Here is a 25,925-nt window from a genome sequence, read left to right on the forward strand (position 1 = left end):
AATACATGGAAAAGTAAGGAAATAATAGTTGCAAATGTAGCCAGAAAGAGAACATTATCTTTTTAAAAATTATATGAAAACCTTAATTTGAAAGTACATTATGAAATGTACACCTACACAAAGAGAGAAGGAATACAATTAAGAAGTACATACTGCTATTTAAGAAATATTAACATATATTTAATAGCTGCCTTTAGTTACCACTACTATGTTGGGTAATTGCATAATAATGTGTCTATTCAGTAGAAGAAACCATGAGCAGTCAGTCGTGTCAGACAGTCACCTTAAAAAACAGCAGCAAATGTCTGTCTGGACTCAGAGGAGCCAGTTGCATGGAATTTCAGTGCAGTCACATTCAAGCCTAAATCCTTGTTCCGATTTTGAAACCAGCACAAACATGGGATCCCAGTTTCAGCTCATTTGAAAAATATTTTTGCGTGAAAATTGCTATCATTTAACTGCTCCAGTACACTAACACGCACGCACGCACACACACAGAGGAAAGAAGTTGCCCTTGTTTAATGAGTTGTCAAAGTGCTGCACCTTGAAGTCACAAGTTTCTTGGTTATTATAATACAGTCCTTATGAAGGCAAACTCACACTTAACTGAAGGACATTTGTCCCTTGAGGGTGGAATATAAAAAAAGTACTACCAGGAAGCTAGACCCACAGATGGAACACAGGCTCAGTCCTGCTGCATTTCTTTTGCAAGGACCCTGTCATCAAATGGAAACCAGATCCCTGTTATCAGCGCACAGGGCTCCTTTGCTGGAGAGAGTCAGACACCTGAGGATGCAACGCCTGGAAGTTAGCACACAAGAGGAGAAAACCACTTCATGTCTGGTCTGTGCAATCACTCACAGCTGTTAATAGTCTTACCAACACTTGTCAACAGGATGAATTGCACATGAAAGGAAGCCACATTACACCAGTTGGTGCTGTTGGCTCCCCCCTTGCTGGGCACCCGCGGTGTGGTTACTCCCCATGTGGTTGAGGAAAACCGTGAGGCAGCATCATTTCCAGAGTGTGCCTCCAAAGGCTTCCAAGAAGAGGTGAGTGAGCGCGCGCTGCGGGAGAGCAAGGCACCTTGATGCCTTTCCAGCTCTTGCAGAGGACACCTGCAGCCACTGTGTGCTGGGCAGACCCACTCAGGATCTCAGAGCAGGCCTGAAGGCACTGGCCCAGGAGCAGCGCCCTGCCAGCAGCTGAGGGTGCCGAGTGCCTGCTAAACCCCTCGGGCTCAAGATGCAACTGGCAATTACCAGTTGCCTCAGAAACTGGCTGGCAAACTACACAGGAAGCATAAACAAAATTCTCTGCATCCACCATCAGTGTGCTGTGAGCATGTGACACTTCCCTCTGTCTAAAAGAAATACTTGAAAGACAAGAATTACTGCAATCATTAAAAAAGGGAGTAAGTCACAAAAGACTCCAGTCAGCTTGTCATTACCTCTTCCAGTGGCTTCTCCATGACCTAGGTTTTGCAGTAAAATAAGAGAGTCCCTTTTAAAGGGCATTGACCACACTGCGGTAATGAATACCTTCTTTTCAAAAGAAATGAGTACCAGCCTTTTCCTTTTGCTAATGAAATAGCACGTTATTCAGAGACCAGTGAAAGTGTTTCATTCAAGCCTAGCTTCCAAGAATTCTCTTCTTCCCAAGATGAGCTCCAGGTATTGCAGCTCAGTACATCACTAATTGGCTCAGGCCAGTCTCTGCCCCCTCCTTCATAGAGTATTGCCTTCTTGGGAGTACTTGCAGAGTAAAAAGACATTCAGGACCAGGTCCTCAAGTCATTTAAATGCTTACTGTAAACTGAAAAACCTGTGGTGTTCTGAATCTCATGGATGCCCTGGAGCAGAAGCTGGTATAACATAAGTATTGTATAGCTAAAATATACGAACATACAATACCCTCAAGATTTGTGTGCCAGAGCACAAGGAAAATGCACTATATGCCAGCCAGAGGCAAAGGAGCATAATCTCACAGTTGCCACATGCTTGTAATTTCTCTGCCTGGGAAGCATCATCCTCAAAGCAATCTGAATTCACGTTGTCTCAAAGCAATCTGAATTCACGTTGTCTCATAGCAATCTCACACAGCTGACAAAGCTTTGTCAAACAGTGCTTCATTCTCACAGTTGTGGTAAGTGCTTTCTATCTCCTGCAGTAAATGAGGGAGGACACCACAGTGTGAGTCTTTTCTATCTATCAACACCAAAACCCAAAGAAATAAGAGCAGTGTTACCACTCCATCTGCTTTGCAGGCAGCCCGACAGCTGCAGACAACTTTTCTCCCCTCCTTCAGTGCAAAAGTTATCTCAGCTCTCTAAAACACATGAGAAAAGGCTTGCTCTGTTTCCCCCTTTCCTATTAATTAGAATCCAATACTCTCTGGTTTGCTAGACTAATTACTATAGTCCAGGTGAATTTCCCCAAAGAAACAAAAAGAACCAGGGGTGGTGGAAAAAGCCCGACGTGAAAGGAGCAGAAGAGGAGATGGGTCTTCCACACCGTCACAGTGTACTGCTGCCCATTTGCTGTATATAGTTAAAATATATATAAGAATATATATTTTAAAAATGCATTCACTTCTGCATGCAGTGTAGTACCCAGTTAGAGATGAGCAGGGGGAGCTAACCGCTCTCTAGAAGCACTCTTCCATGCTCCTGTTCCTCAGCTACTGCACTATGAAGTCCTAAATCATCTATGTATCTCCCTGAACCAGCCAGATTCAGACTTGTCCATTTTTTTCTCTTTTTGCTGACCCAACAAAAATCCCTGTTCAGGGAAAGTTCCTATTGCTAATAAGTGTTTCTACATGCAGCAGAGAAATGCTGCACTTCAAATACTGCTTGCTTTCAGCACATTGTATATTCTAGGCTGTCAGTTCTTTCCTGGCCCATTTCTGCTAACCAACAATGCTGCTATGGTACATACTTCTGCATCAACTACTCACCTAGCTAAATATATATTGAATATGTATTTTATATATACAAATATCTATACTTATATAAACATATATATATATGTAGAAAATGTTGCTCCAGCAAGGCCAAACTAGAAAACTAACCCAATTATCCATGGCAGAAGTGCAGTGTAGTTTTCATTTCCAGCGAATCTCTGGAGATGCTGGGACTTCACTAGTTTTATTTACAGTGTAATTCAAACAATGTAGATGCTGCAAGCCATGATGCTTATTATCTCCTATCAGTGACATTTTCATTGGGGGATGTCAATATTACAGCAGTCCTATTAACATATAGATGTGTTAGATAATTATACGAGGGCTCCCATACGCACTGAGATTACACTGCAGTAGAGTTAGGAGGCTTAGGTGGTGACTGCCTTGGCTGAACTTCACAAATCTGTGTGCTGTAAGCACAAAGCCTGTTCTGGGTGCTGCTCTCAAAAGACACCAATACAAGGCAGTTTATTTCTCAACTCTGGAGCTTGTTGGGCAATGACAGCTATAGGGAAGCTTTCCTGCAGTTCCAGATCCCTGGGATGGAGGAAATGCACCATCACCTCTGCTTTTCTATCCATTCAACAGCAGAAATGGGACAGAAGAACAAAGGCAGAAGGAGACAATACTACTGCATAGCACTTGCCCAACTCTGGCTCAGTCTGTCACCGGAATACCTCTACCACATTGTCTAATGCATAGAGCCAAGCCTACAGCAAGAAATGTTCTTTCTTCCTCTAGGATGATTTCCATTTCAATAAATGGGGCTGCTCTAAGATAAGTAAGATTATTTGTCTGCATTTAAATTATGAATAAACTAGAGATAGCTCAAAATTAGCTTCAGCACTCTCTCATTTGTTTCCTACCTGTGAGCACGCATAGACCAGATAAATTAAAACTCAGATCTCAGCTGTAGAACCTTGGATCCTGCAAATACAAATCCATCTGGAAGGTTAGGAACAAAGTTATTCTTTCCCTGGCTGAGCTATGTGACGGGGTGGCTTACTAGTTTGCCTTCTTTTTCCAATAGAATAATGATGCCTTCAAAAATGGCACTGAAACATCAAATTTCAAATGGTATAGACATAAATTGGCCATTATTAGGTTAGTAATTCAAATAATTAAACTCAAGTATAGCTGTTGCAGTCAATTAGTTTTAATTCATTCACTTGTTGACTCATTCACTTTAGCACATGAAGGTAAATCAGAAAATAATTTGACTACCTAGCCTGCAATTAGAGATTTGAAGAACATAAACCAAACACAATTAAATGCTGTTGTGTTCAAACTGAATCACTGGTACCTGTAGATAATTGTTTCAGTCTTCTGGAAATAAAATTTGTCTGCTGGAATATGTCATAAGGAGATATGACCTGGCTGACAGATATTTCATGTGGCAGCAGTTTATGTAATTTATAGTGCCAGCCTCCCAGACTTTCACTTGTGCACAGGCTCTTTATTCACAGAAACTTTGGCACAAACATACCTTTAAGTACCCAGGAGAAATGGATGTTGCTATTAACACTACTGGCACTAGCAATGATGATACAGGTGGGCTGTAGAATGCACTCCTGCATGAAAGATCATGTAGTTTATTTTATCAACTTATTGAAATACCTGGAACACTACTGGCAATGTTAGTCTTCCTTAGAAAAAAATTTTCATTATGTTTCTTTGACTATCTATGTCTTTGTCAACATGTTTGCATGCTTGTGGTCTCCTAAATGCCTGGAAGAAGCCAAACACATATACTAGACCATTCACTTACTCAGGTTCCTGTATTGACCCTCCAACGCAATGGAATCTCTCAGGAACAGTCTTCCAGTCTTTCGCCATCTTAACCATTGCTCCTGCATCTAGGACACCATAGCCAAACAAATGGTTGAATTCCAGCCCAACACCATTTCTACGCCATTGATGAACCTCATCGTGAAGCTGGTTCCTCTTTGAGGTGAGCACTGTCAGATGCTGCATGTCTCTCCATGTCAGATCCAAGCTGTGGAAGAGCAACATGGAAAACAAACAGTACAGTATTTCCAAGCAGATATTAAAGAAAGACAGTGTGTTTGAGTAAGCTTGTTGGTAAAACTTGCTTCTATGAATCACACAGAAATTGTATCTATACACATATAAATAACAAAGCTTCTGTTGATTTCAGTGGAAACAAGAATAGGTTTTACTTGTATAGTAATTTCCCAAAATATATTCCCCAAATTTGCAAAATAATTTGATTGTTTCCCTGTTCTTAAAAACAACTGCTTTCAACTACACATTATAGGTCCACCATGCAATTTTTAAGTTAATAAAATGAGTAGGATATTACACCAAATCCTGAAAAGAATACAAAAAGAAAAGGATGATGACAGAATTTCACCTAGCCTTCCTCTTAAATCTTGCCCTCTTGTCCTTGCCTGCACCTCCTGCTTTTCCCATGGACTTTCCAAGGTTCACCCAAAGAAGCCCTGATCTGATGAACTATAACAATCAAGGTCTTAGTAATTTTGGTAGTCTGGAAATATAGATATATGGGCTGTGGGTGGCTGGAGGTTTGTATTATAAGGGATGGTAGAGGTTTGTCACCTGTGATATACTAGCATGAATGGATGCAGTACAGTAACATTTGTCTAGATTCAGTGATCATTTTTCATCATCAGCTCTTGTCTTCCTAGATTTGCCGTGATTATGATGACAGGAAGGGCACTTATAAGTTATTATTTTGGAAGCTTTAGAACTGACATTCTAATTCTACATAAGTAAAGCTATTACAGTTGTTTTATGATGAACTCTTTCAACATTACAATATGTCTGATTCAAACCACCAACCTAAAAGGATCCACATTTCAGCTTTCTGTGTCCCAGGTAATAAGGAAGTGTGCATGCTGAATGTACACCAGAATAGCTAATTACTGTCATTTTTCCAAGGTGACACAAGAGAGCTGAAAACCAGATATAACTTGCATCATTCTTATTGAAACCTTTTAAGAGCTGCTACGTATCTTAAAACCATAATTTCCGTTTCACAGATTGGTCTGGTTTCAGAGACATGTAAGACATATATTGTGTATAAGCTGAGAGACATATTGCAGGCAGCAGTCATCTGCATGGGAAATGGTTAGCCATTCCTGTGAAGGCTAGTGTAACTCATCCAGGGTAGTTCTGCACACTAAAATGGAGGTTTAATAGAGCCAGCCTGGAAGGAGATAAAAGACACCGTGACAACTCTTTCTACCTCCCCCCACCCCTTTTTCAGCGAAGGCTAGAAAGCCAATTGCAAACCAGGGGTATTAGTCTAATTTGTACTCATGATAGTTTGGCAAGAGTAATTCTAGTCTTCATGGATAGTTCAAATGAAGAGGAATGGTAATTATAACTGAGATACTAAGGTTGTAGTCCAGGTTAAACATGCAGTAGTCAGAAAATTCATTAAGCCTTTATATTTTTATGGCCATAATTATTTATCACATTGTGGCTGCCCCACTGAATGAATCTGATAGTAGAAGGATTGATCATCCAAAGTTAAACACTTGGCGTGTGTGTTTTACGTGTATGAAACCTGGAAAATGAGAGTTGGCCCAATCATTGCTCTGCTAATGACAGAAACTTTGTCTCCTCTGCCAAATCTTCATTCTTCTGCATACTGTTGAAGAGAACTATGTATGTAGTGCTCACTTCATGCCGTGATTACAGCAACTGAAGCTGTATACTTGAGCAAATGTTGTCTCACTTCATAAAATAATTTAACACAAAGTAAAAAGATGGTATAAGTTATTGAAAGGACAACTTTTCCTAACCATTAGAGAAGAAGATAATGAAGTAAGATATACAAGAGGTCTCCAATGTCATGAATAGCATGAAGATGGTAAATAGACAATGGATATTTATTCTTTCACATAACAGAACAATTAGGTAGCACAGAAGCAAAGTACCAGCAACGGGTTAAGAAAAAACACTCAAAACATTCCCCACCACCATTGCCAAAAACTATTACTACTGTGGAACTGATGGCCACTGGATGATACAGGTGCCAAATACAGACAAGCTGAAAAAGAGACAAATTCAAGGAAGATAAATCTGCCTGTGGCTATTGAACAGGATAGGCTCACTGCTCTCTCTCCAAACCACTCACTGCCAAAGCTGTTTTTGAAAGATCGCTCTTAATCCCCGTTTGTTGCACTCTCCCCTAAGCATCTGTCATTGCAGACAGTATGTGGCACAAGATGAACTCCTGTCTGATACTATAGGTTTGTTCTTACATTTTTGTAGGCTGGGCATTCCACACTGGGTATGTGGAGCAATGAAATAATCTCTCCCTCCCAACAGTGCTGGAGAAGACAAACCCCTGGAAGCAGTAGAGAGGACACAGAGAGCGAGTCAGCCAAAATGTATCTGCTATATGGCTTTGGCAAGACTGTTGCTCCATCTGTAAGTTACCATGTTTGACACTACTGTAGCAGGTAGCTTGTTTGCTGCTCATTCTAGCCCCTTGCCACACACAGCCAATTTGTATGATGAACAGTATTAAACAAACCGCAGGCCCTCTCCTCTCTAGAGCTCACAAGGAATTTCTCAACAGCATACTTAGCCTCCAGGGCCAAGGCAAACACTCCGGCTGCTTCAGGGGCAGCTGCAGACGTTCCTGAGTGACGCAGGGTGCAGTTGCCATACAAATCCGTTGTAGCCTGCAATGATATTAGACGTAATTAATGAAACCAGCTAGTCCATTTTCCTCGCAGCTACAGACTCAGAAAAATACAGAAAGTGGAGTGCGTGGCCTTGCTCTTTAGAGTAATTGTGTGTTTGTTCCTAGGATCTGTTTTCTTCTTTAGAATAGTGTATCAATTTAAAAACACAGTGAGACATAGTTACAGAAGGTGTGAATGCAAGAATAAATCATGATGTAGTAAAGCAATGTTCATTACCACTTAGAACTCATAAACTCATATAGATGGCATTTATTTCCTATAAACACAGTTTAATCAAAGGCCTTAAATTCTCTTATGGTTATCAGAAGGATTTGAAACTAGAATTGTTAACAGTATTGAGCTTTCTAGCATTTGTGCAACTCCAGAACCAAGAGCAGTACCAGGCTGCTATCTTCCATGCAGATTAGTCACTGGAAAAGACCAGAAGGAAACCTTAGAAATGTATTTTATGGCAATAATTACATCTTGGCTGATATCAGCACAGAGCTGATATCAAGACAGAAACCAGTATTTTTCCATCTGATACTGCACATGGGCATTTAGGATTATACAATATGTCTTCAGGGTTTGAGACAGGGCCATGGAAAATGTGTAACAGCTTTTGGCAAAAACTAACCTTGAGTTACTACACCTGAATTTTCCACTCTGTGAATTAGACTGTCCTGGCTAGCCTGAAGGTGCTGAAAAGCAGTGATCAGTATGGTGGAAGAGAATCCCAATTACACTTGAACAGAAACTGCATATTTTCCAGTTGTAGGTATGGCCCTGTGGGGGACTCGAGTATGATGCTCCGCACTGCTCAGTAGGAGACTGAGGGTGATATGAACCCCCACATTTCCTCTGTGGGTGACTGAATGTCTTTCTGCTTTGTGCAGCTTGTAGTACAGCAGAAGTCTGGTTCATGACTGCTCTGCCAGTATGAGTATGATCTCAGATGTTGACACTTTTCATTTAGATTTTGAGAGACCTTTTGTCACACTGTCCTCTGGTAAGAGTGTAATTGAACTTCTAAATCTGGTTTCTGATAAAGGAAAGCACCAACTATATGAAGCTCTAAGAGAAGGAAGATCACTGCTGTTCTCAATATTAATCCCACATCTCCTCAGCTGACGGTTTTGGCACCATCATGTACTGCAGATGAGAAAATATCCATCTCAACAAAGAACCATCTGCTGCTCCAAAGCAGACAGAGTTGTAATGGGCCGTAGGAGTGCACAGACAGCAGCAACAGCACAATAATATCTGGACTCACCACACCAGCCTCCGGATTTCTCTTCCTCCCATTACTAAAGGTGGAGGCTAAGGTTGAAGAGCAGCTTTCATCATACAGAGCTGTCCGTCCATCATTTATAGCAGAATTGATGGAGATTGTCCACATGCTCGATGCATAACCATCACAGTTACAGTCATCGTAGCTGCCCCCATCTCCAGAGGCCCAGACATAGATGCTTCCTTTGCCGCCCCGGCCCTGTGAAAGGCGAAAATTGACCCTCTTAGGTTAAATTGCAAATAGGAGATAGCAGCTACTTGAAACTGCACATCTAATTGTAAAGCTAGGCATCTATAAAGGAGAAAACTGGTCCAAACAAAATATACATCAACCTTAAGCTGAAATAACATGGACTTCTGCAGGTTATTAAATCCGGTTAACTGGCAGGCACAGCCAGTTCTGCAACCTTATGTACACAGCGCACTTCCATTTATCTCCTGTTTTGCTTGATGCCCTGAAGGCTCCTGTGCCAGATGCTAAGACATTTTATGGATTCGTTAGTGTTTATGTCAAGGTCTAAGTGCTATGAGGAAAGCATTCTTTTAAAAGGCATATAGGTCATCTCATATGCTGGGTTTGTAAGATCCAATTAGGTTCAGGCAATGGCTGAAAAACTCTGTAAAACCGGCACTTTTTTCTCTCAATAGATTCTTCTCCAAAAGTATCACTGACTCAGAGCTGTTTTTCTGACAAACCAGCTCCTACTACTAAGCAGAAAATAAAGTTATGATACCATACAAATAATCTACAGAAAGATGGTCTACCAATTACACTGAGAAGGTGACAGATGGACGGGAGAGACTGAAGCCGAACGGCAGCTATAAAGGCTTCCCATTAGTTGAAGGAAAGAAATCTGTATCCTCTACCCAACTTCCAGAGAGGAAGGAGTAGGAAGGGATCAACTCAGCTCCTTTTTCTCACCCTGTACTAAGAAAGAGGTAGGGGCTGCCTGGAAGAGGGTTAGACCTGAGAACCCTGACACCTGGGGAAAGATCAGTGCTACTGAACCCAAAGCTTAGATCTCCCACTGATTCCAGCACAGCCACCATTTCTCTCTGTGTTTAGTCCAATGTAATCCAAAGTTTACTTCCAACAGCACCAGAAGGGTGCAAGGCCTCAATTTAACATACTGTTCATATGCATTGGGCAGAATATAAAAAAATCTCCTCTGGCCTCTTCATTGTCCAGCATGAAATGGAAGTTAAAGAATATACAAACATAGTAACCTGCAATGGTATTTTAATAGGGAACCTTTTCTATCAGGAGTTTATATCAAATCTGAGCTCCCAGCAGTAGCTTCTATTTTTCATCATACCCTACTGAACAGAACAACCTCATTATTTCAAGCATGTTAGTGAGTTGCATTATAATCCACTGAATTGCACAGCAGGTTTGCCGCCACTGGGGTATATAACATCTCAGGACATAGATTTCCATAACAAAGATAATGACTATGAAAAAGCATACTGAAATCAGTCTAAGAACTCCCACAAAGATCTGAGATCAATCATTTGAGCTTTAAGGGAGGAGGAAACTGTTGCAAAAATATGTACTCTAAGAACAAAATAATTCCAGCAAATTATACAGTTATGCCTTTTTTCCCTTTGACTTTTTCCCCTACAGGGCCCCACCCTGGCCTTTGGACTCACTTCAGAGGCTACATCCCAAGCTTGCCATCATGCCCGCATATACCATCACACCACCTTGCCACCATCTGCCTCCTTTGGACAGCCTCAGTGGCAGCTTGAGCACATCTCTGTCTGTCCCAAAAAGGCAGGCTGCTGCCCAACGCAGAGAGCAGGTGCCTGCTGGTGCCAGGAATAGGACGTTTGGCACGTACAGACCCATTCTTAAACAACCTTTTCCTTCCAGCCATTTTAAAGGGAGAGGAAACATTTCATTTTCATGTGGTAAATTCACAAAAGTAGCTTGGTGCCTGGCAGTTAAGCTTCTGCAGTGTTCAGCATGGGGAAGCAGACTTAGCCCTGCTTGGCAAATTGTTCCACACTGCCAAAACTAGGTATTGCTGTGAAACATTTCAACCCAGGGCAGGATTTGTGGCAGAATGGCAGAAAACAGGTGCAACAGATTGCTGGTGGGGAGCAGGGGGAATCCACAGGAGAAGTGAAATTTGGGCTCAAATTCATGGGTGGAGTTAGCCTGCTGAGTGCTGCTGAGGATGGGTTTCTGCATGTAATTACTCTACCATGAGAATGGCCTTAGGATATCACTTCTGTGAGAGTCACATCCACAAGTGTGGCTTAGTGTTAAAACCCATAACTCAGCTCTTAATACTCTAATTTCAATTGCCTTTACTTCTTAGCCAGGACTGGAAAGAGGAGCAAATACTACTGGAATAAACTGATAGCAGCCCAAGTGCATTATTTGCAATGACGCTTAGGACTTCCTGCTTACATTTCCCACAGCTAGACCTGCAGTAGTTAGATAGTTTGCACAGACAAACTGTTTTGTGGCTGTCCTGAGGCATCACTTCATTTACCAGGCAGAAATATACAGCTTCAGGGGAAGTGAATTTTCAATTCTCTGGATGGTAGTAGTCTAAACCAGAAAAATCCCAATTCGGTCAACTAAGTGTCATGCTTAAAGCGAACTGAAAGCTCCTATTTCCATCTCAACCTTAAATGAACCTAAAAAATTTCAGTGGTGTCACTCAACCTAGGCTGCTGTAAATTTCGGCCAAAAACGGGACTTGAGAAGCTGGTAGTAATACACACTACAAACACCAGAGGGAGCCTCAAGGAAGAGTCAGGAAGAGAGAAGACCAGCAAGATAGTAAGGTAACATTTTGAAGAGTATCTTTTCTCCAGAATCCTGGTGAAACCTGCTTATTTCCCCCCAGATCGATGCACAGCATGGCACCCACACTTCTGAGCCATTTGAAGCTGCATCTCACTGAGAGCTGAAAATAGATCTTGGTGCATTTAGTACTAGCCCAACAGAGGCCCACCTCTCAATTCAGGCTAAACCAGAATTAAATCTTCGGCATGGCTACATGCTTAGAAAGTCACAGACAGCTACTGGGAAGCTCTCTTTGTAGAAACAGCAGGTTTTCTATTTCCAGTGTCCTTCATGGGATGTTGTGCTACCAGCAAAAAATATCCCTGATAAATTTTCTTACCCCCTTTCTCAACATCTAAAGAGCGTAATCCCAAAAAAACTTCTTTATTGAACTACCTTGCAAAAGTGAGTTGGCAGAGGACTGCAGCCTAATTCACTTTATGTAACTTCAGGCACATCTTGAACCCTTTTTTTTCCCTTGTTATTGTGTTCATTCATCATGCTTGCTGGACTAGTGCCTAAATCAGTGTTTCCCAAAGTTTTGATTGCTGGATCACACTTTCCAGATAAAAATGGGTGGTATTTGACAAATAAATCTCCTCCAGCTTTCCTGACCTTTCCCATCAAGGCTGGCAAGTGCCCAGGTGAACAACAGCTGTGCCTCTAACATGGCACAGCCTCTGCAAAGGCTCCTCTAGTTCACCCACTCCTGCCTGGCCATCAGGGTTGCTAAAGATGGATGGAAGGAACATAACAGTCTTTACAGCACATTTCAGATGTCCTTTGGCTTTGGCCTAATCCTTCAGTCATAGATCAGGACTAACGGTTTCCAACCAGTACAAGCTAAAACCAAAGAATGGACTCCTGCCCTGAAAAGCCAAGTACCAGGGAACGACAGCGTCAGGACACCAGCAGGCAAATGGGCTCAGGATAATAAGAAAGCAAAAGCAGCACCTGCCTGTGAGGAGGTGGGTTTTTTCAGGTGCAGTGAAAAGGTATTTTAGGATAAGGACAGCCAAATGGTTTGCTGATGTTTATGGACTGTCCCATTTCTAAGGAAGAAAATGCAGATGGAGCACATTTGAAAAAAATATGAAAAATTACAGAACTGGAAATTGCTTTCTGTAACAAATTCAAAGCATATATTATTTTATAAGCACCTTTCTTTTTGCGTGACATATGATAGCTATTTTGTAATTCTTCCCCTTAAGAAAACAGAAGTGTTTCAGCACCTTCTATATAATTTAATAGCAATTTATGTGTCTGCTATGGTAAGAGATAGGCTGGTTTTCCAGGAAAAGCGAAAAATTCTACAGCTTTTTCAAGTCTTTGCCACAGGTCCTACTGACTTATGAATAGGACTTGGTTAGTTTCCATCCCCTATTAATTTCGCCTGTATTTTCCTCTGAAAAGAGCATTTCTTTCTCTTGAGGACTGAATTATTTGAAAATCCTTATGTGTTTTGTAATTAAAACCCGCATCCTTCAGTAACGATTGCTAATTATCTCAGAAAGTATAGTTTGCAGCCCAGGCAGGCAATGCAAAATCACCATCGTGCCCCTAGGCTGCGGCATACTAAGGCAAAGACAGACTGCGGAAGAGCTGTGGGACCATTTGCCCACTGTTGTGACTTGGCAGGGAGCACTGGGCTGGGCTCTCGAGACATCCAGGAGCCTATGCAGAGACCTTGCCCTGCTCAGGTCCCCCCACCACTCCTGCGCATGTGCAGTCCAGCTATGTGGTGTAAGCCAGCTGGAAGCAGTGAGTCCTTGGCATTGCTGAACTGCTGCTCATCTTTTGCACTGCCAGGATTTTCTGGAGCCTGCCTGCATGTTCCTGCAACCCTGACATGGTGCCAGCTGGACAGCCCATTGAGCCCTCGCTCTCCTGGCTCCTCCAGCTACCTCTGCAACTGCCAAACTGATTTGCCCAGAGCAATCTGGTTGCCCGTGACTTCCCTTTGTTCCTTTCTTCGACTGATTTCTTGGGGAGTGCTCAAATCTGAAGCAAAATCTAGGCAGAAGCACATGCCTGACAGCCAGCCAAGTAACCTCAATTTAGCCACACAGATACCAAAGTTTTAAGCAGGAAACATATTTGGACTTCCACAGTTTGCCACTGCACACGTTCAGGGGGACAGCTGTCTTGTTTGAGCTGAATACCTTCGCACTTCTCCCCCATCCAGTCCCTTCTGAAAGCCTGGAGCTGCTGTACCGTGTCCCTTGGAAAAGCCCAGGATGTCTGGCCTGCCCAGCACAATCACAAGTCATGGAGTTCAGCACAGAAGAAACAGCAGCTGGGTTATCCTACTCAAATTCACCACTGCTGAAGGCGGTGTCCCTTCACTGTCCGCCTAACACTTCAGGCACTCAATGGGGAAGGAGGAAAGGCTGTTTTGGCAGGAGCAAGAACTCAGCTAAACACTTGGCTGCTATGCAGAGGACAACCATCACTTGGAACCACGTTTCAGTCATGCTTCTCCTGTTTTTGTCCCTTTCATATTTTGTTGCCTTCAATAACTGGCTGTCTGGTTCCTCCTAGCAGATTTCTGAAACTATCTGGGTCAAGTAATAATCACCCAAGTACAAGAGACTGCTGCATCTGAGAGTCTCAAAGAGCTAAGCCTTATAATTGTTAAACCCTAACAAAAGGCTTTATATAACTTATTCTATACTTGGTCACGGTAGAGTACTGAACTCCCATCCACAAACCCCCAATTAATTGGATAATTGTTAATACCTCCTTTGGCTAAAAACAATGCTTGAGCCATTTTCTATGTCTAAATTACTGTTGAAACTGGATGGACTTCTGTTAGCCAAGAGAAATGAACAGAAAATTACACTTTTGGTGAAGAGAGACAGCATTAGGTTTCAATTAGGGTTCAGTCCAGCAGGGAAATGGGGAGGGAACTTTGAAAATGCCAAGACAAAACCTTTTAATTATCGATTCCTTTTTTGTTGGATCCTGGGCTGCGTACCAAAAGTGATAACGCATTACTCTAGTCCAGCAATTCTGCAGGCATAATTCTGGTATCGATAATATTTGCAAAAATCAATCCCATATTTCTAAGCTAGATTATCACTGAGAAAAAGATTCTAAATACCCAATTTACTTTTTATCAGTGACGATGCTGGTTTTCCTGCCCAGAGCTCCCAGCGGGTGTGATGAACCCCAGCCTCACAGCTCCACCTGTGGCTCTTTCAACACTGTGCAAAGGTTCCCGGCTTGTAGCACCAGCCTCGCTGGGAAGCAAAAACACATAGCTGCTGAGTTGCAGCAGAGATAAGGCAAAAACACTCCTGGGGTCAGAGCGAGACAGAAAACTCTACATTTTGAGGCTACATTATTGTCTTGTCTCCTTAGAAAACAGTAATTTCCATGTCAATAAAGAAAATATTTACATGTGGAGCTTACAAATATTGCTGTGTTGGCCCAACCTGTTGATAAAGCAGCTTTCTGCTCTTTATGAGACAGTCATTTGAGTCTCTGTGAAGGGCAGTATTTAACGCTGTCACAGGCCCAAGCAAAGCACAAACCTACAACAGCCAAGGTCCTGAGTTGACCGAGACATCCCTGAGGAGGCCAGTATCACAGCAGAAATCAGTAGCAATTCGGTTTTGCCCCCATCCTATCCTCAGAGGCACATGCCCATTCCCCCATCTGTGGCAGGAAGGCAGACCACAAACTGATCTCCAAACCTGGGTCATGTACTCAGTGAAAGGTCACGTATCCCATCACCAGATCAGAAAACCTGGTCATGCTGTTTTACTAAAGCCTGAAAATATCCCGTCAGGTGACTTCAGAATTCCAAGCAGATATAACATGGTCATATGGGTTTTTAATAAGGTTTGATTTTAGCTTACATAAATAAGACAAGGCATGGAATTATAATGCATATTCCAGACACAATAGCAATACGATAGTAAAGGGCTCCCAAGTTATAAAGAAGCTTGTAAGGCTTCCTCAGAAATGGAGTAATGGAGAAATGGAGTTAAGATGGTTGCTAGATCGTAAACTAATTTCTCTATCCTCACTTGGCTGTTGAGCAAATAAAACAATGTTAGAGGTATCTAACTGCATATACTTTATTAATGTGATATCTTCAGCATATTTCACAGAACAGTAACACGATGTCTGTGGCCTTAGAGAGAGGCAAATGAGAAATATTTCCTTTCATTTTTAACACCGTCCTTTCTTCTTTCATTGGTGAGCCCAATTACAGAGTCATGATGAGACTATAAATTCTTAATACTGCTCCCCTGGCAATTTGTACTTGTGCAGCATTTTCTTAGGTAGAACCATATTATGGAAGCAATAACATTTTCACCAGCACAAGCACAAATGGATCATGTCTTATAGATTCTGGCTGAGCTGGCGAAGTCTCAAGAAATTAATTCAGTCCACGAGCAATTCCTCACAACCTACTAATATAAAAGCCTACATCATAAAAATGCAATAGATAAGAGACCAGCTTAGCTTGATTACTTCTTTTTACTGGCTTAAATTCCAATCGCTGAAGCTGGAAAGAACTGGACTCATAAAACAGCAAATAAGAAATGTTTACTGGATATTGCATTAAAGACAGGATGTACCATAAAACATGGGTGGAATTAGTTCTTGAGCTAGTTACCTTTCCCTCTTTAAGATGACTGCTGATACAATTCTGGATGCAAGGTACCAGAAAACAAAAAGTCTATACTTAAGAGACTTGTGCTGTCACTGGAATCCCATCTACCGTCCTTACCTCCCCCTCCAAGCTGTCTAGCCCTGAGAGTGTGTACGCACAGGTCAGACAGGGGATATGTAAATCAGACAGCATTGCTTTGTCCAGCAATACTATATATAAAATGCTAGTAGCAGCTCACTCCCCCTTCTCTGAAATGAAAGTACTGCTCAATCAGATGAGCCAGCTAGCTCATCTGTGTGTGCTCAACACTGCCGGGCTGCTTGCTCCTAAGTCCATCACCCTGGTTTGTTGTTCTGCACTGAATTTTAGTTTGTATTTCTGCACCTGCAGTAAAATCCCTCCATAGCTCATCAAAGAAATATATCTGCAAATACGCGACACAGAGTGTTTAGAAGCAATGAAACTGAGCATATGAGCAGCCTGGTCTTGGTGCAGGGCTAAGATATCTCAGGACAGCCAAGAACAATGTTAGGTTGGTGATTTACTGAGACTGTAAAGAAACATACCTTTTCTCCCTAGACCCCATAACCTGCTGCTGATCATAGATGTGGCTAAGGAGGAGTCTAGAGGCCAGATAATAAAATCTCATTAAGAATATCTGTTTTTTGCTCCTGGCAAGCGTGTTTAAAGAAAGAGACAGAGTGTGCAACAGAGCACATTCCCTGGATCTCTCTTTCACCAGACAGAGCAGCATTTGTCCCTTAGCCTGCTGTACACTACCCTAATGGATATCTGACTTGGGCACAGTCTAGCACAGTCTCCTGTTACAGCTGGCAGCCAGCATCATATGCCTCACAGCGAAGGGCGAGTGCAAGACCCCCTCATTAGGCAGGTACTGGATACTCACAAGTTTCAACCTAGTCTTTAAAAACTAGAAGTTGTATTAAGCCCTTTCCAATTATGTCCCAAATATGTCTTTTCTAGCAGCTGGAATTTGCATTAGGTAGTTCATCATAGTTCATCTGTGTCAAACCAGTGCTGGTAACTGCCAAACTCTTGTGGATGTTTTGTGTGTATGAAACTCTTTCAATCCCTATTCTCATGTGCCTGCTAATTCAGCTGTGAGCTCATTTATCTTTACAGTGCAACTACCGCTATTCTGTGACCCAGGCAAGCTGCTGACTACTGCCCCTGAACAAAAGTCATGAGATAACACAGCAAAGCATAGACTGCACTAAAAAATGAGTGGGATCGTGTGTTACTAACAAAAAGCAGCTTGAATCCCTTTCTCAATACCTTCTGACAACATGTATTACACTAACACCAAGTTCATGCACATGCCATCCCCTTTGTGTTCAGCCTTAGAAATGCAATTCATTAAAGAGTTAGCTTAACAAATGCCAAGAATGGGAAATGGAAAGGAAAGGTAAGAAGATGTATCAGCCTTACCCCACCTGGTTACGGCTGAATGGCTTCAAGCCATAAAAAGAGACATATAAACAAGAAGTCTCACAGTTTCTGCAGTTTTTATCATCTTATCATTATCAGGTGACTAGTTAACCCCTCACACCCCAGCAGCTCTGGAAGAAGGACTTCAAAAGGACATGACAGTGGATCGGAGTTTGGAGGAAGGATGAAACTCTTGTGAGTTTCTCCTTGAGATGGGTTCCCAAATATGGTGGCAACAAGGTAAATGTTACCTGTGTTTGTCAACTCAGTTAGACAAACTGTCTAACTGTAAGAATTTGTATCACTCCCGCTTATTTATTTTTAGTTTATTGCCTTAGAAGTAAGGATATTAAACTTACTCTGTGCAAGAGATCTTACATTTCCTTCTAGGCCACTTGAAAGTATTGCTTTTAGTTTAGTAACATGTTTTTATTCTCAGCATGTTGCCTCCTCCCTGCCAATATTTCAGCTTCATCACTAATTTGTGAACCATCGCTCTGTGAGAATCAGCTCTAGACTGAGATAAAGAATGCCTACATTTATTTGTCTCTTTATTTATAAAGATACTTTTCTCCTTAGTAAGAGGGGGGTTTTATTCTGAAAAATGATCATACGTTGGATTTACATTTGAACAGTCAATAGAGAATTTGATGCATATATTATAGACCTAAACTAGGTAAACTAGGTAAAAGGGTATTATATCAAAGGCTTGTTAGTCTTCCTTTACATGCAGGAAAGTCTGTGGTGGGTTTTTCAAAGCACCATGGAGAGTACCCAGCATCCACTGACATCTTGAAATATCTTTAGAAAAACTGGCTCTCCACAAAAAGAGATCAGAACAAACTATACCCCCAAAAACATTCTGTGACAGGAAATGTAATGAGCAAAATAAGGGTAGATAAAGCTATGATCACAATGCAAAAGGAGTTATTTGGGGTGAAGCTGTCTCTTCTTTCATGCACGTATTGCCAGGAGATAGCTGGGATACTGCCACTATAAAATTAAGTGTAATTGTCCCTGGACAACAATATCTCTCTTAGGTAGAGTCCAATATCATTCCTTCTGGTCTCTAATTCTTCAATGGCTGTTTGACAGAACTGGTTTCCTAATGCAGGCTCTCCTGTTAATTTTGTGCTTTCTGATAAGATACAAGAGCAATCCTTCCCAGAGCACAGCTCACCATCACCATTCTCTCTCCTTCGCGAGCATTCAACCCGAGAGATCTTGGGGCCCGTTCTGATCTTGCAAATTATTTCTTAAAGAGAATTACAAACACTTCTGAGGGGAAGGCATTAAAAAAGTAATATGCCCAACACTCCCAAATATGGGACTATGACCAGACAATAAAACAGAAGAGAAAAATCCCTTCTCCTATACTTCAATCGAAGAGAAGGTTAATTCCAGGGTAACTCCACAAACTAAAGCATATGGTGGTATGACAAGTTAATTGAAAGATCTTTTAAATACCAAACTGCAAAAAACCATGACTACAATTTAAAATCTGCTTCTCTTGATGGGTAAAATACCTCTATTTAGTTTAGTTTGCATTCCCCTGCCAGGGTTATTAGTGCTTTTCTGTTACTGTTAGATGAGTTCTGCATGGGAAGAGAATAACACAAAAATTATATGGGAATTTTTCTATATTCAGAGTTTATGTCTGCTCCAACCAACATTAGTGGAAGGAAGATCAAGTATCCACTAACTATAAGACATCAAGGTGTTGCTAAAAAAATATCAACTGTGTTACATACCCAAGAAAGATTCTCCCCAAGACAGGAGTATTGAAGGGGATTTTTATGGAAACACTAAACAAATGAAAGAAGGTCATGGGAAGAAACACAGCTTGCGTAAGATGACTTCAGAGGGACTTTGAGCTCGTCAGAGGTTTGTAAAGTTTATGCATCAAAACTGAGCAGACTCAGGAGAAATTTGAGACAAGTGTTCCTGCATTACTGCAGTACATTGCCAATTTTATGGGTGAGAGCATGAAGATGACTCTAATTCATCTGTTATAGGCATAACATTTGAGGCTCAGGATTTGAGGAAGCTTTAGATGCTTCACTACCTACCACAGCAGTAGATTTAATTATCATGTCACAAAACATGGTAAACTAATGTGCTGCTCACAGCAAGGTGGTGATAAGAGTGGGAGAAACTGGCATGAGTAAGAGGAAGAATAATTTGGATGGAAAAATGAGTAATTGTAGAGCTCCCACACAAAACCACCCCAGATGTTCTGGGGAATTTCAGATCTTTTCATTATGGAAACCCGTCTATGATTGACCAAGGGGAGGAGGCTTATTCCCTACAGAACCAGGAGCAGCTGTGGTTGTCCTGGCTGCATGACACCGAAGAGATGGAGACAGAGCCATGTGAGGTTTTGTTTGGTTGGTTGGTATGGACTGATTTGTTGGGGGTTTTTTTGAGTTGTGGCACACATTTTACCCAACCTTCTAATAGGGTACAGGTTTAACAGATTCCAGGATAATACTGAGTGTCTTTAACACACAGAGTGTTCCTAGAAGCAGGTGGAAAGATCGGAGTAAACAAGGAGGCTCCTGCTACTGGGGAATAATATTACTCCACAGACATCTGAACAGTTGTGGTTCAATCACAGCTATTACAATGACCATATATGAGTGACCTGAAAGACACCACAAATCCAAAACAATAATTAAATTGGTGGCACACCAAAACAGACAATGTGATGTCAGTAGTACAGCTGCCATGTTTCAACCTGGGGAGTATTTACATTTTGACTGTGATGGCATGTGAAAAGCATATGTAAGCTGACTAGAGATAAAAATAGTTCTATGCAAGACAGCATGGTATCCCGAGACTGTACAATAAAAACAATGCCACAATATTGCAGAGAGAACATCAACAGACCTTGGAATACGCTGAAAGTTGGGATAGCTTACACAATTGCATTGTGTTCTGAAACATCTATGGGAGGACCATGTATTCCCAAGTCACTGGTTTCAGCGTGTGTACATATCATTCCACCCCAGTACCCAGATTATTTAATAAGACTTACCTTGTTCACACCATCTGCCATTGCTTGCAGTGTTAGCTCTCTAGGTCCATCCACAGTCTTTCCATTATCAGTTGGTCCCCAGCTGGCACTATATATATCTATAACTTGAGGCATATGACTGATAGAGGAAGCCTCAATAATGTCTGTCATAAATGGCTGGTCAAGCATTCGAATACCTGTAGATTTAATCAACATAAACATGAATAATGCACTACCCAGCACAAGATGAAATCTCAGAACCTGGGGGAGTTCTCCAATTACAGGTACTTTTATTCACTGGCACTTCGCTCAGTAATTTCACACTCGCCATTCACATTTCACCAGGGTGTGCTTACCCAGCAGGATGGCAGCACTTAAACACCCAGCCACAGCAATGCAGCATGGCCCAGAAAGAGAAAGCACTTTATTGCTAGCTTTCTAATTACATAGTATTTTCCATCTACTATTTGAAAACACTTTTAAAACAGCAATATTCAGCAATCTCAGTGTTTCATAGCATTTAAATAATATTAATAGTATTTAAAGTAATATTTTGTAACAACTAGGGAAAAGGATTAAGCCCCCCCCATCTTTAATTTATACTCAGCAATGCATTGACACTTCATTAGTTTTTCAAATACTTTTTTCTGTTTATTTTGGTTCTTCACCAGAATTTAATCAGAGAGGGGAAACACGCTACACAACAATTTCCTGGAAAAATATCATTATGTCAACATGCAGACGCAATAGCAAAACATGGCCAGTATTTGGAGAAAAAAAAGCAAACTAAAACCTGCTTCCTTTAACCCATGCTGCAGTAGAAATCAAGCTGGAGTTTGAACAATACAATCCTAGGACATGCCAACTGCGTAAAACTTTGAAGTGTTGGCCCTAAGCAAGCCAGAGAGTGTGACAAAGACAGCAGCACAAGCCCTCACATCCATCATGCCTCACACACGGGACAGTTTCACTGATAGCCAACCTCTTGCTGGCCTTTGGATGAGACCTGAGTAACCAGGGATACATTCCAACTCTTATTTGTAACCTTGAGTTGAAGTTATTTTCCCCAATAGTTTTAAGACACAGATGGGACAGAAATCAATACCACAGAGCCAAACAGTGTGAATGGCAGTGAGGACCCTGATTTAGAAGCCAGTGCTTTTACTATATTCAATACAAAATCCATGTGCCAAATGTGAGGCTGGAAAAAGTGGTATAAACTTCAAATAGAATTTAGACCAAAGCTGGATATTCCTGATCGCTAATTCAAGCTAGAAATTATGAAGTCAAACTCAGTGAGTGAGAAATCCCTTCATGTGCTTCTAAAATGCACATCTGCACTGAAACCACAGAATTAATTATTGACCCCGGCGAGGCGGGGGAACAACAGGAGGAGCCAAGCCATCTGGTTTGACTTCAGGGCAAAAAAGAGGTACAAGGAGCAAAACACACGACGCCCCAGATCCTTGGCTACCAACTTCCAAGTCCACCTGCAAACATGGACCCTGAATCATGTCAGCAGCACACCCTCAGTTCTGATCAACGTCCACGTTCTCATTGACCACACGGTGGTGCTACAGGTGCACACTGTCCTCAGGCAGGAAGGGCTGGCACTTCCAAAAATCTCTGGGGATATTGCTACGAAGTGGACAAGTAGGGAAGATTATTTGTAGGCTGTTGGTCATCAAAAAAGGCCTTCACCTCTTCATTTTTAAGCAACCAGCTTGAAGTTGTAGAGTTATACTAATAATACAGATGAGGTCCAGCCAAAATCCCATGCCTCAATTGACATTCCTCTAAAAGTAGCTATTGCCAGAATGTAAATTTTCTGAAGTGTCCCATCCCTGAAGGGGACATTACCATTACTGAAGAAAGCTTAGCAAACATTGCTTGGTGCCCTTCTGCAGAGGAGATTCAGCTTTCGATCATGTAGGTGACAGGTGAAATGTAGCCTTCCCCAGATTCTTCTGACACCGCAGTGGAACAGAGACTGGCCACGCAGAGCAGAGCTGCCCACGCACACACACTGTGAACCATTCCCAGGAAGCAATGGGTGCATCCACATTGGTGTTTTGGTGTGGATTGGGGAATGAAAGTGAAATTCATAAGCATCTATCTCTGCTTGCTGTGCCTTGGTTCTCGTCATGGAACAGTCTTAGAGTGGGAAAACTGGATTTCTTCAGATTAAACTAAACTGACACATGCTGTCCAAGAGCCTAACTCACTCCAAGCACTGTATTCAGTCTATCAGTAAAGACAAGAGCTAGTTAGAAGTAAAAATACTCAACACACCCAAGGTGTGAATGCTGGGTGGTTGGTACCACCCATTTCATTCTGTGCATCTGCTCTTACAGCTCTGCATCACTTGTTAAAATAGAGAAAACCAATGACCACAGAGATTTACAGCACTGCAGGCCCTGCCCTACGACAGCCTAAAGAATAAGAGCAGCGTGGGATTTGCCTTTTCAAATATTTTCTAAGTGCAGCAGGAATTTATATTTTACCTCCCGCAAAATGAGATTTGTCACAAATGATTCTGCAGCTATTCAGGGAAGAAGCACTGAAACTCAGCATGCAAACAGGAGTTGGCGTAAGAGGGAGCAGAGCTGTTCCTTTGCAATGTTATTAAAGAGGCTGTATAAGGCCCTCAATTGAAAAGGCAAAGCCATGGAGAAATTCTTCTTCGGAGCTACTGTGAAAAGTAACAAACACATGGCCCAGGACCAACCTGCAGTCCTGTCCTGGGCAATGCTTCCTGTCTCTGCAGAAGTTCTGCCTGAGGCACAGTGGCGTTAAGAACTATTTACACCTTGAATTGCTACCGTACCTGCCACCTTGGAGTTATACGCAACTCCCACGCCGCAGATGTTGTTGTTGGCAGCAGCAGACACCTCTCCTGCACACCTTGTCCCATGGCTGCAAAAGGGAAGACAGAGACACCACGTGAACCCCAGCTAATGTGTGTGCTGAATTGAGCTGGATCACCTTGATCTTGGTTTTGCCTCATAGTCAGCTCCCAGCGCTTCAGAGGAAAACCGTTCCATGGCGAACTGTTGAGTGCTGTACTTGAATACTTGGATAAGCTCATTCCTTCCTGAAGCAGGAGATCATCGGCTTCCCCTCTGCAGTATGAGCCACACTTGCTCTGAGGTTAACATGAATACTTACACTTCATTTAGTTGTAAAGTTATTCAGACCTTTTCTTCTTAACTCTGTCAAACAGGTTCTGTCTTGTTACCACTATTAGTAGAAGCAGGCCCTTGACAGAACAGTGTAAAAATAAGATCAGTATTAATTCCTTTATTTTTGTGACTTGATAGTGTGACACCCATTATTTTGAACCCCACAGAACAAAGTCCAATTGCCCTTTTGCTGTTCTAACATGTACAAGGAGCCTATCCCTGCCCACAAAAGAAATGCTATGGAAAGACGTGGGTGCAGTATCAAGCTGGAGTAGCAGAAGGAAGCCGCAATGGTCACTGCACTCCTCTGCAGCAGAGCTGTGGCCTGGCTGGCCAGGCCCAAAGCTGGCCGGACCTAAGGGCATGTGCATCCCTCTCCTCCAGTGCCGAATTCCCAGGAGAGCTGACCAGGTGCTCCAGCTGTCAGCTCACAGAGCTACTGCTTTCTGCTCGAGTGGGAAATGTCTGTGATCTGACACAGAGGTCCAGGTTCGGGCTGATGTGGCATTTCAAGAATACTTGGTGTCTCTGAAGTACTTTACAGCTCTTAACAGAGACTCTTTAACTGGCAGTGGCTCTGAGGCAGTCCTGCAGGAAGGCTGATTGCATTTTCCTTTCTCCTACTTCATCACAGAAATTAAACCACAGAGAAGATAAATATGGACAATATAATCTGGTTTTAAAAAAAATAGCACAGCAGCAGAGAAACTAGTGAAACCTGTGCTGCTGTCAGGTTTTTTTAAGATGTTGAATCAATATGAATCCATCCTACTGCTCACATCAATCCACTCTGTGCATTAAAACTGACATTGCTCCTATAGCATGCTAAGGATTCATGCAATTAGCAGTGCTGTATTATAAAGGCATACAGAGTACCACATGAACCATCGTGGGAGGCAGCAGAATTGTTTTGTTTTAATCATCTTTTTTCCTCTCTCTCTCCCTTTAAACACCTCTGGCAAAGGTGAGTGTAACATTAATAAAGGGGTGAGAAACAACACAATTCTTTTTCCTGCTGTATTTGGAAGAATGTTTTTTAAAGGTAGCTCCACAAAAGAAAATGACTGGCCTCCAATGTACACAGTGTCTTGATCATGAAAGGGTGAAGATCTCATGCGAGTTCCTTTTACAAAGGGGGCAGAGAGGAGAGTGATACAGATTTCTTATTCAGCTGCTGGCGAAATTTCTTCCAACAATCAAGCAGGTTTTCCCTCATGCCCTTATTCAAGGAACCATGAAAAAAATATACCGTTGCTAGGCATTCATTATCTAGTCACCTGTGGGCTAGCTACAAGCCACAAAGCAGAATAAATAGCTTTGTAAAAAAATTGTCTTGACTGATGCTGGGGTGCAAAAAATTGGTGACACTGATGGTGAGCTCTTTCTCTCACAGATGGAAAAACTGTATTAGGACCTTCCTGGCGAAAAGATTTTATCAGAAGGTCCTCTCCCCCACCTCACCTCCTCAGCACACTGGCCACATTATGGAGACTGCAAGCAGACCTGTTCCAGCAGCTCAGGGTTTAGATACTGTGCTGCTCACTGGAGAAAAAAACCCCACACGTGAGTTAGTGGAAACGCATTTGGTTCAATTATTAATGGCAAATAGCAGACTTTTCCAATTTAGCCCTATTTGCTGTTCATGTGTCATTGATAAACCCATTGTGGTTTCTATGAAGTGACCCATGTCATGGGCACAAATCACAGCTTTTCTCTCCAACATTCACCCCTTCACTATTATTTCCATGTTTAAAACAAGGGGATAGAAAACAATTAAGAATATTTTCACCTATGAACAAGTTACTTCAAAGGTAAACCATGTATTAGCACGTAGAGCAAGTCATATATAAGCATGTAGAGCAAGTTTTCCATAAACGTTATATAAATGCAAACATTTTACATGAACATTCATGAA

General features: G+C 41.9%; 1 protein-coding gene across 1 annotated transcript in view; it reads right to left on the minus strand.

The window, feature by feature from the left end:
• PCSK2 (proprotein convertase subtilisin/kexin type 2) overlaps window positions 1-25,925 on the minus strand; it is a 114,501-nt gene that overhangs the window by 3,582 nt on the left and 84,994 nt on the right. Inside the window, exons 7-11 of the mRNA XM_030021976.2 lie at window positions 23,656-23,744; window positions 20,850-21,025; window positions 8,920-9,135; window positions 7,543-7,643; window positions 4,733-4,960 (exon numbers count right to left, since the gene is read on the minus strand). Of these exons, the coding sequence (XP_029877836.1) occupies window positions 4,733-4,960; window positions 7,543-7,643; window positions 8,920-9,135; window positions 20,850-21,025; window positions 23,656-23,744 (810 nt within the window). The remainder of the gene's footprint in view (window positions 1-4,732; window positions 4,961-7,542; window positions 7,644-8,919; window positions 9,136-20,849; window positions 21,026-23,655; window positions 23,745-25,925) is intronic.

The sequence above is a fragment of the Aquila chrysaetos genome, chromosome 8 (genome assembly GCF_900496995.4).
Source record: "Aquila chrysaetos chrysaetos chromosome 8, bAquChr1.4, whole genome shotgun sequence".
NCBI classification, from domain to species: Eukaryota; Metazoa; Chordata; class Aves; order Accipitriformes; family Accipitridae; genus Aquila; species Aquila chrysaetos.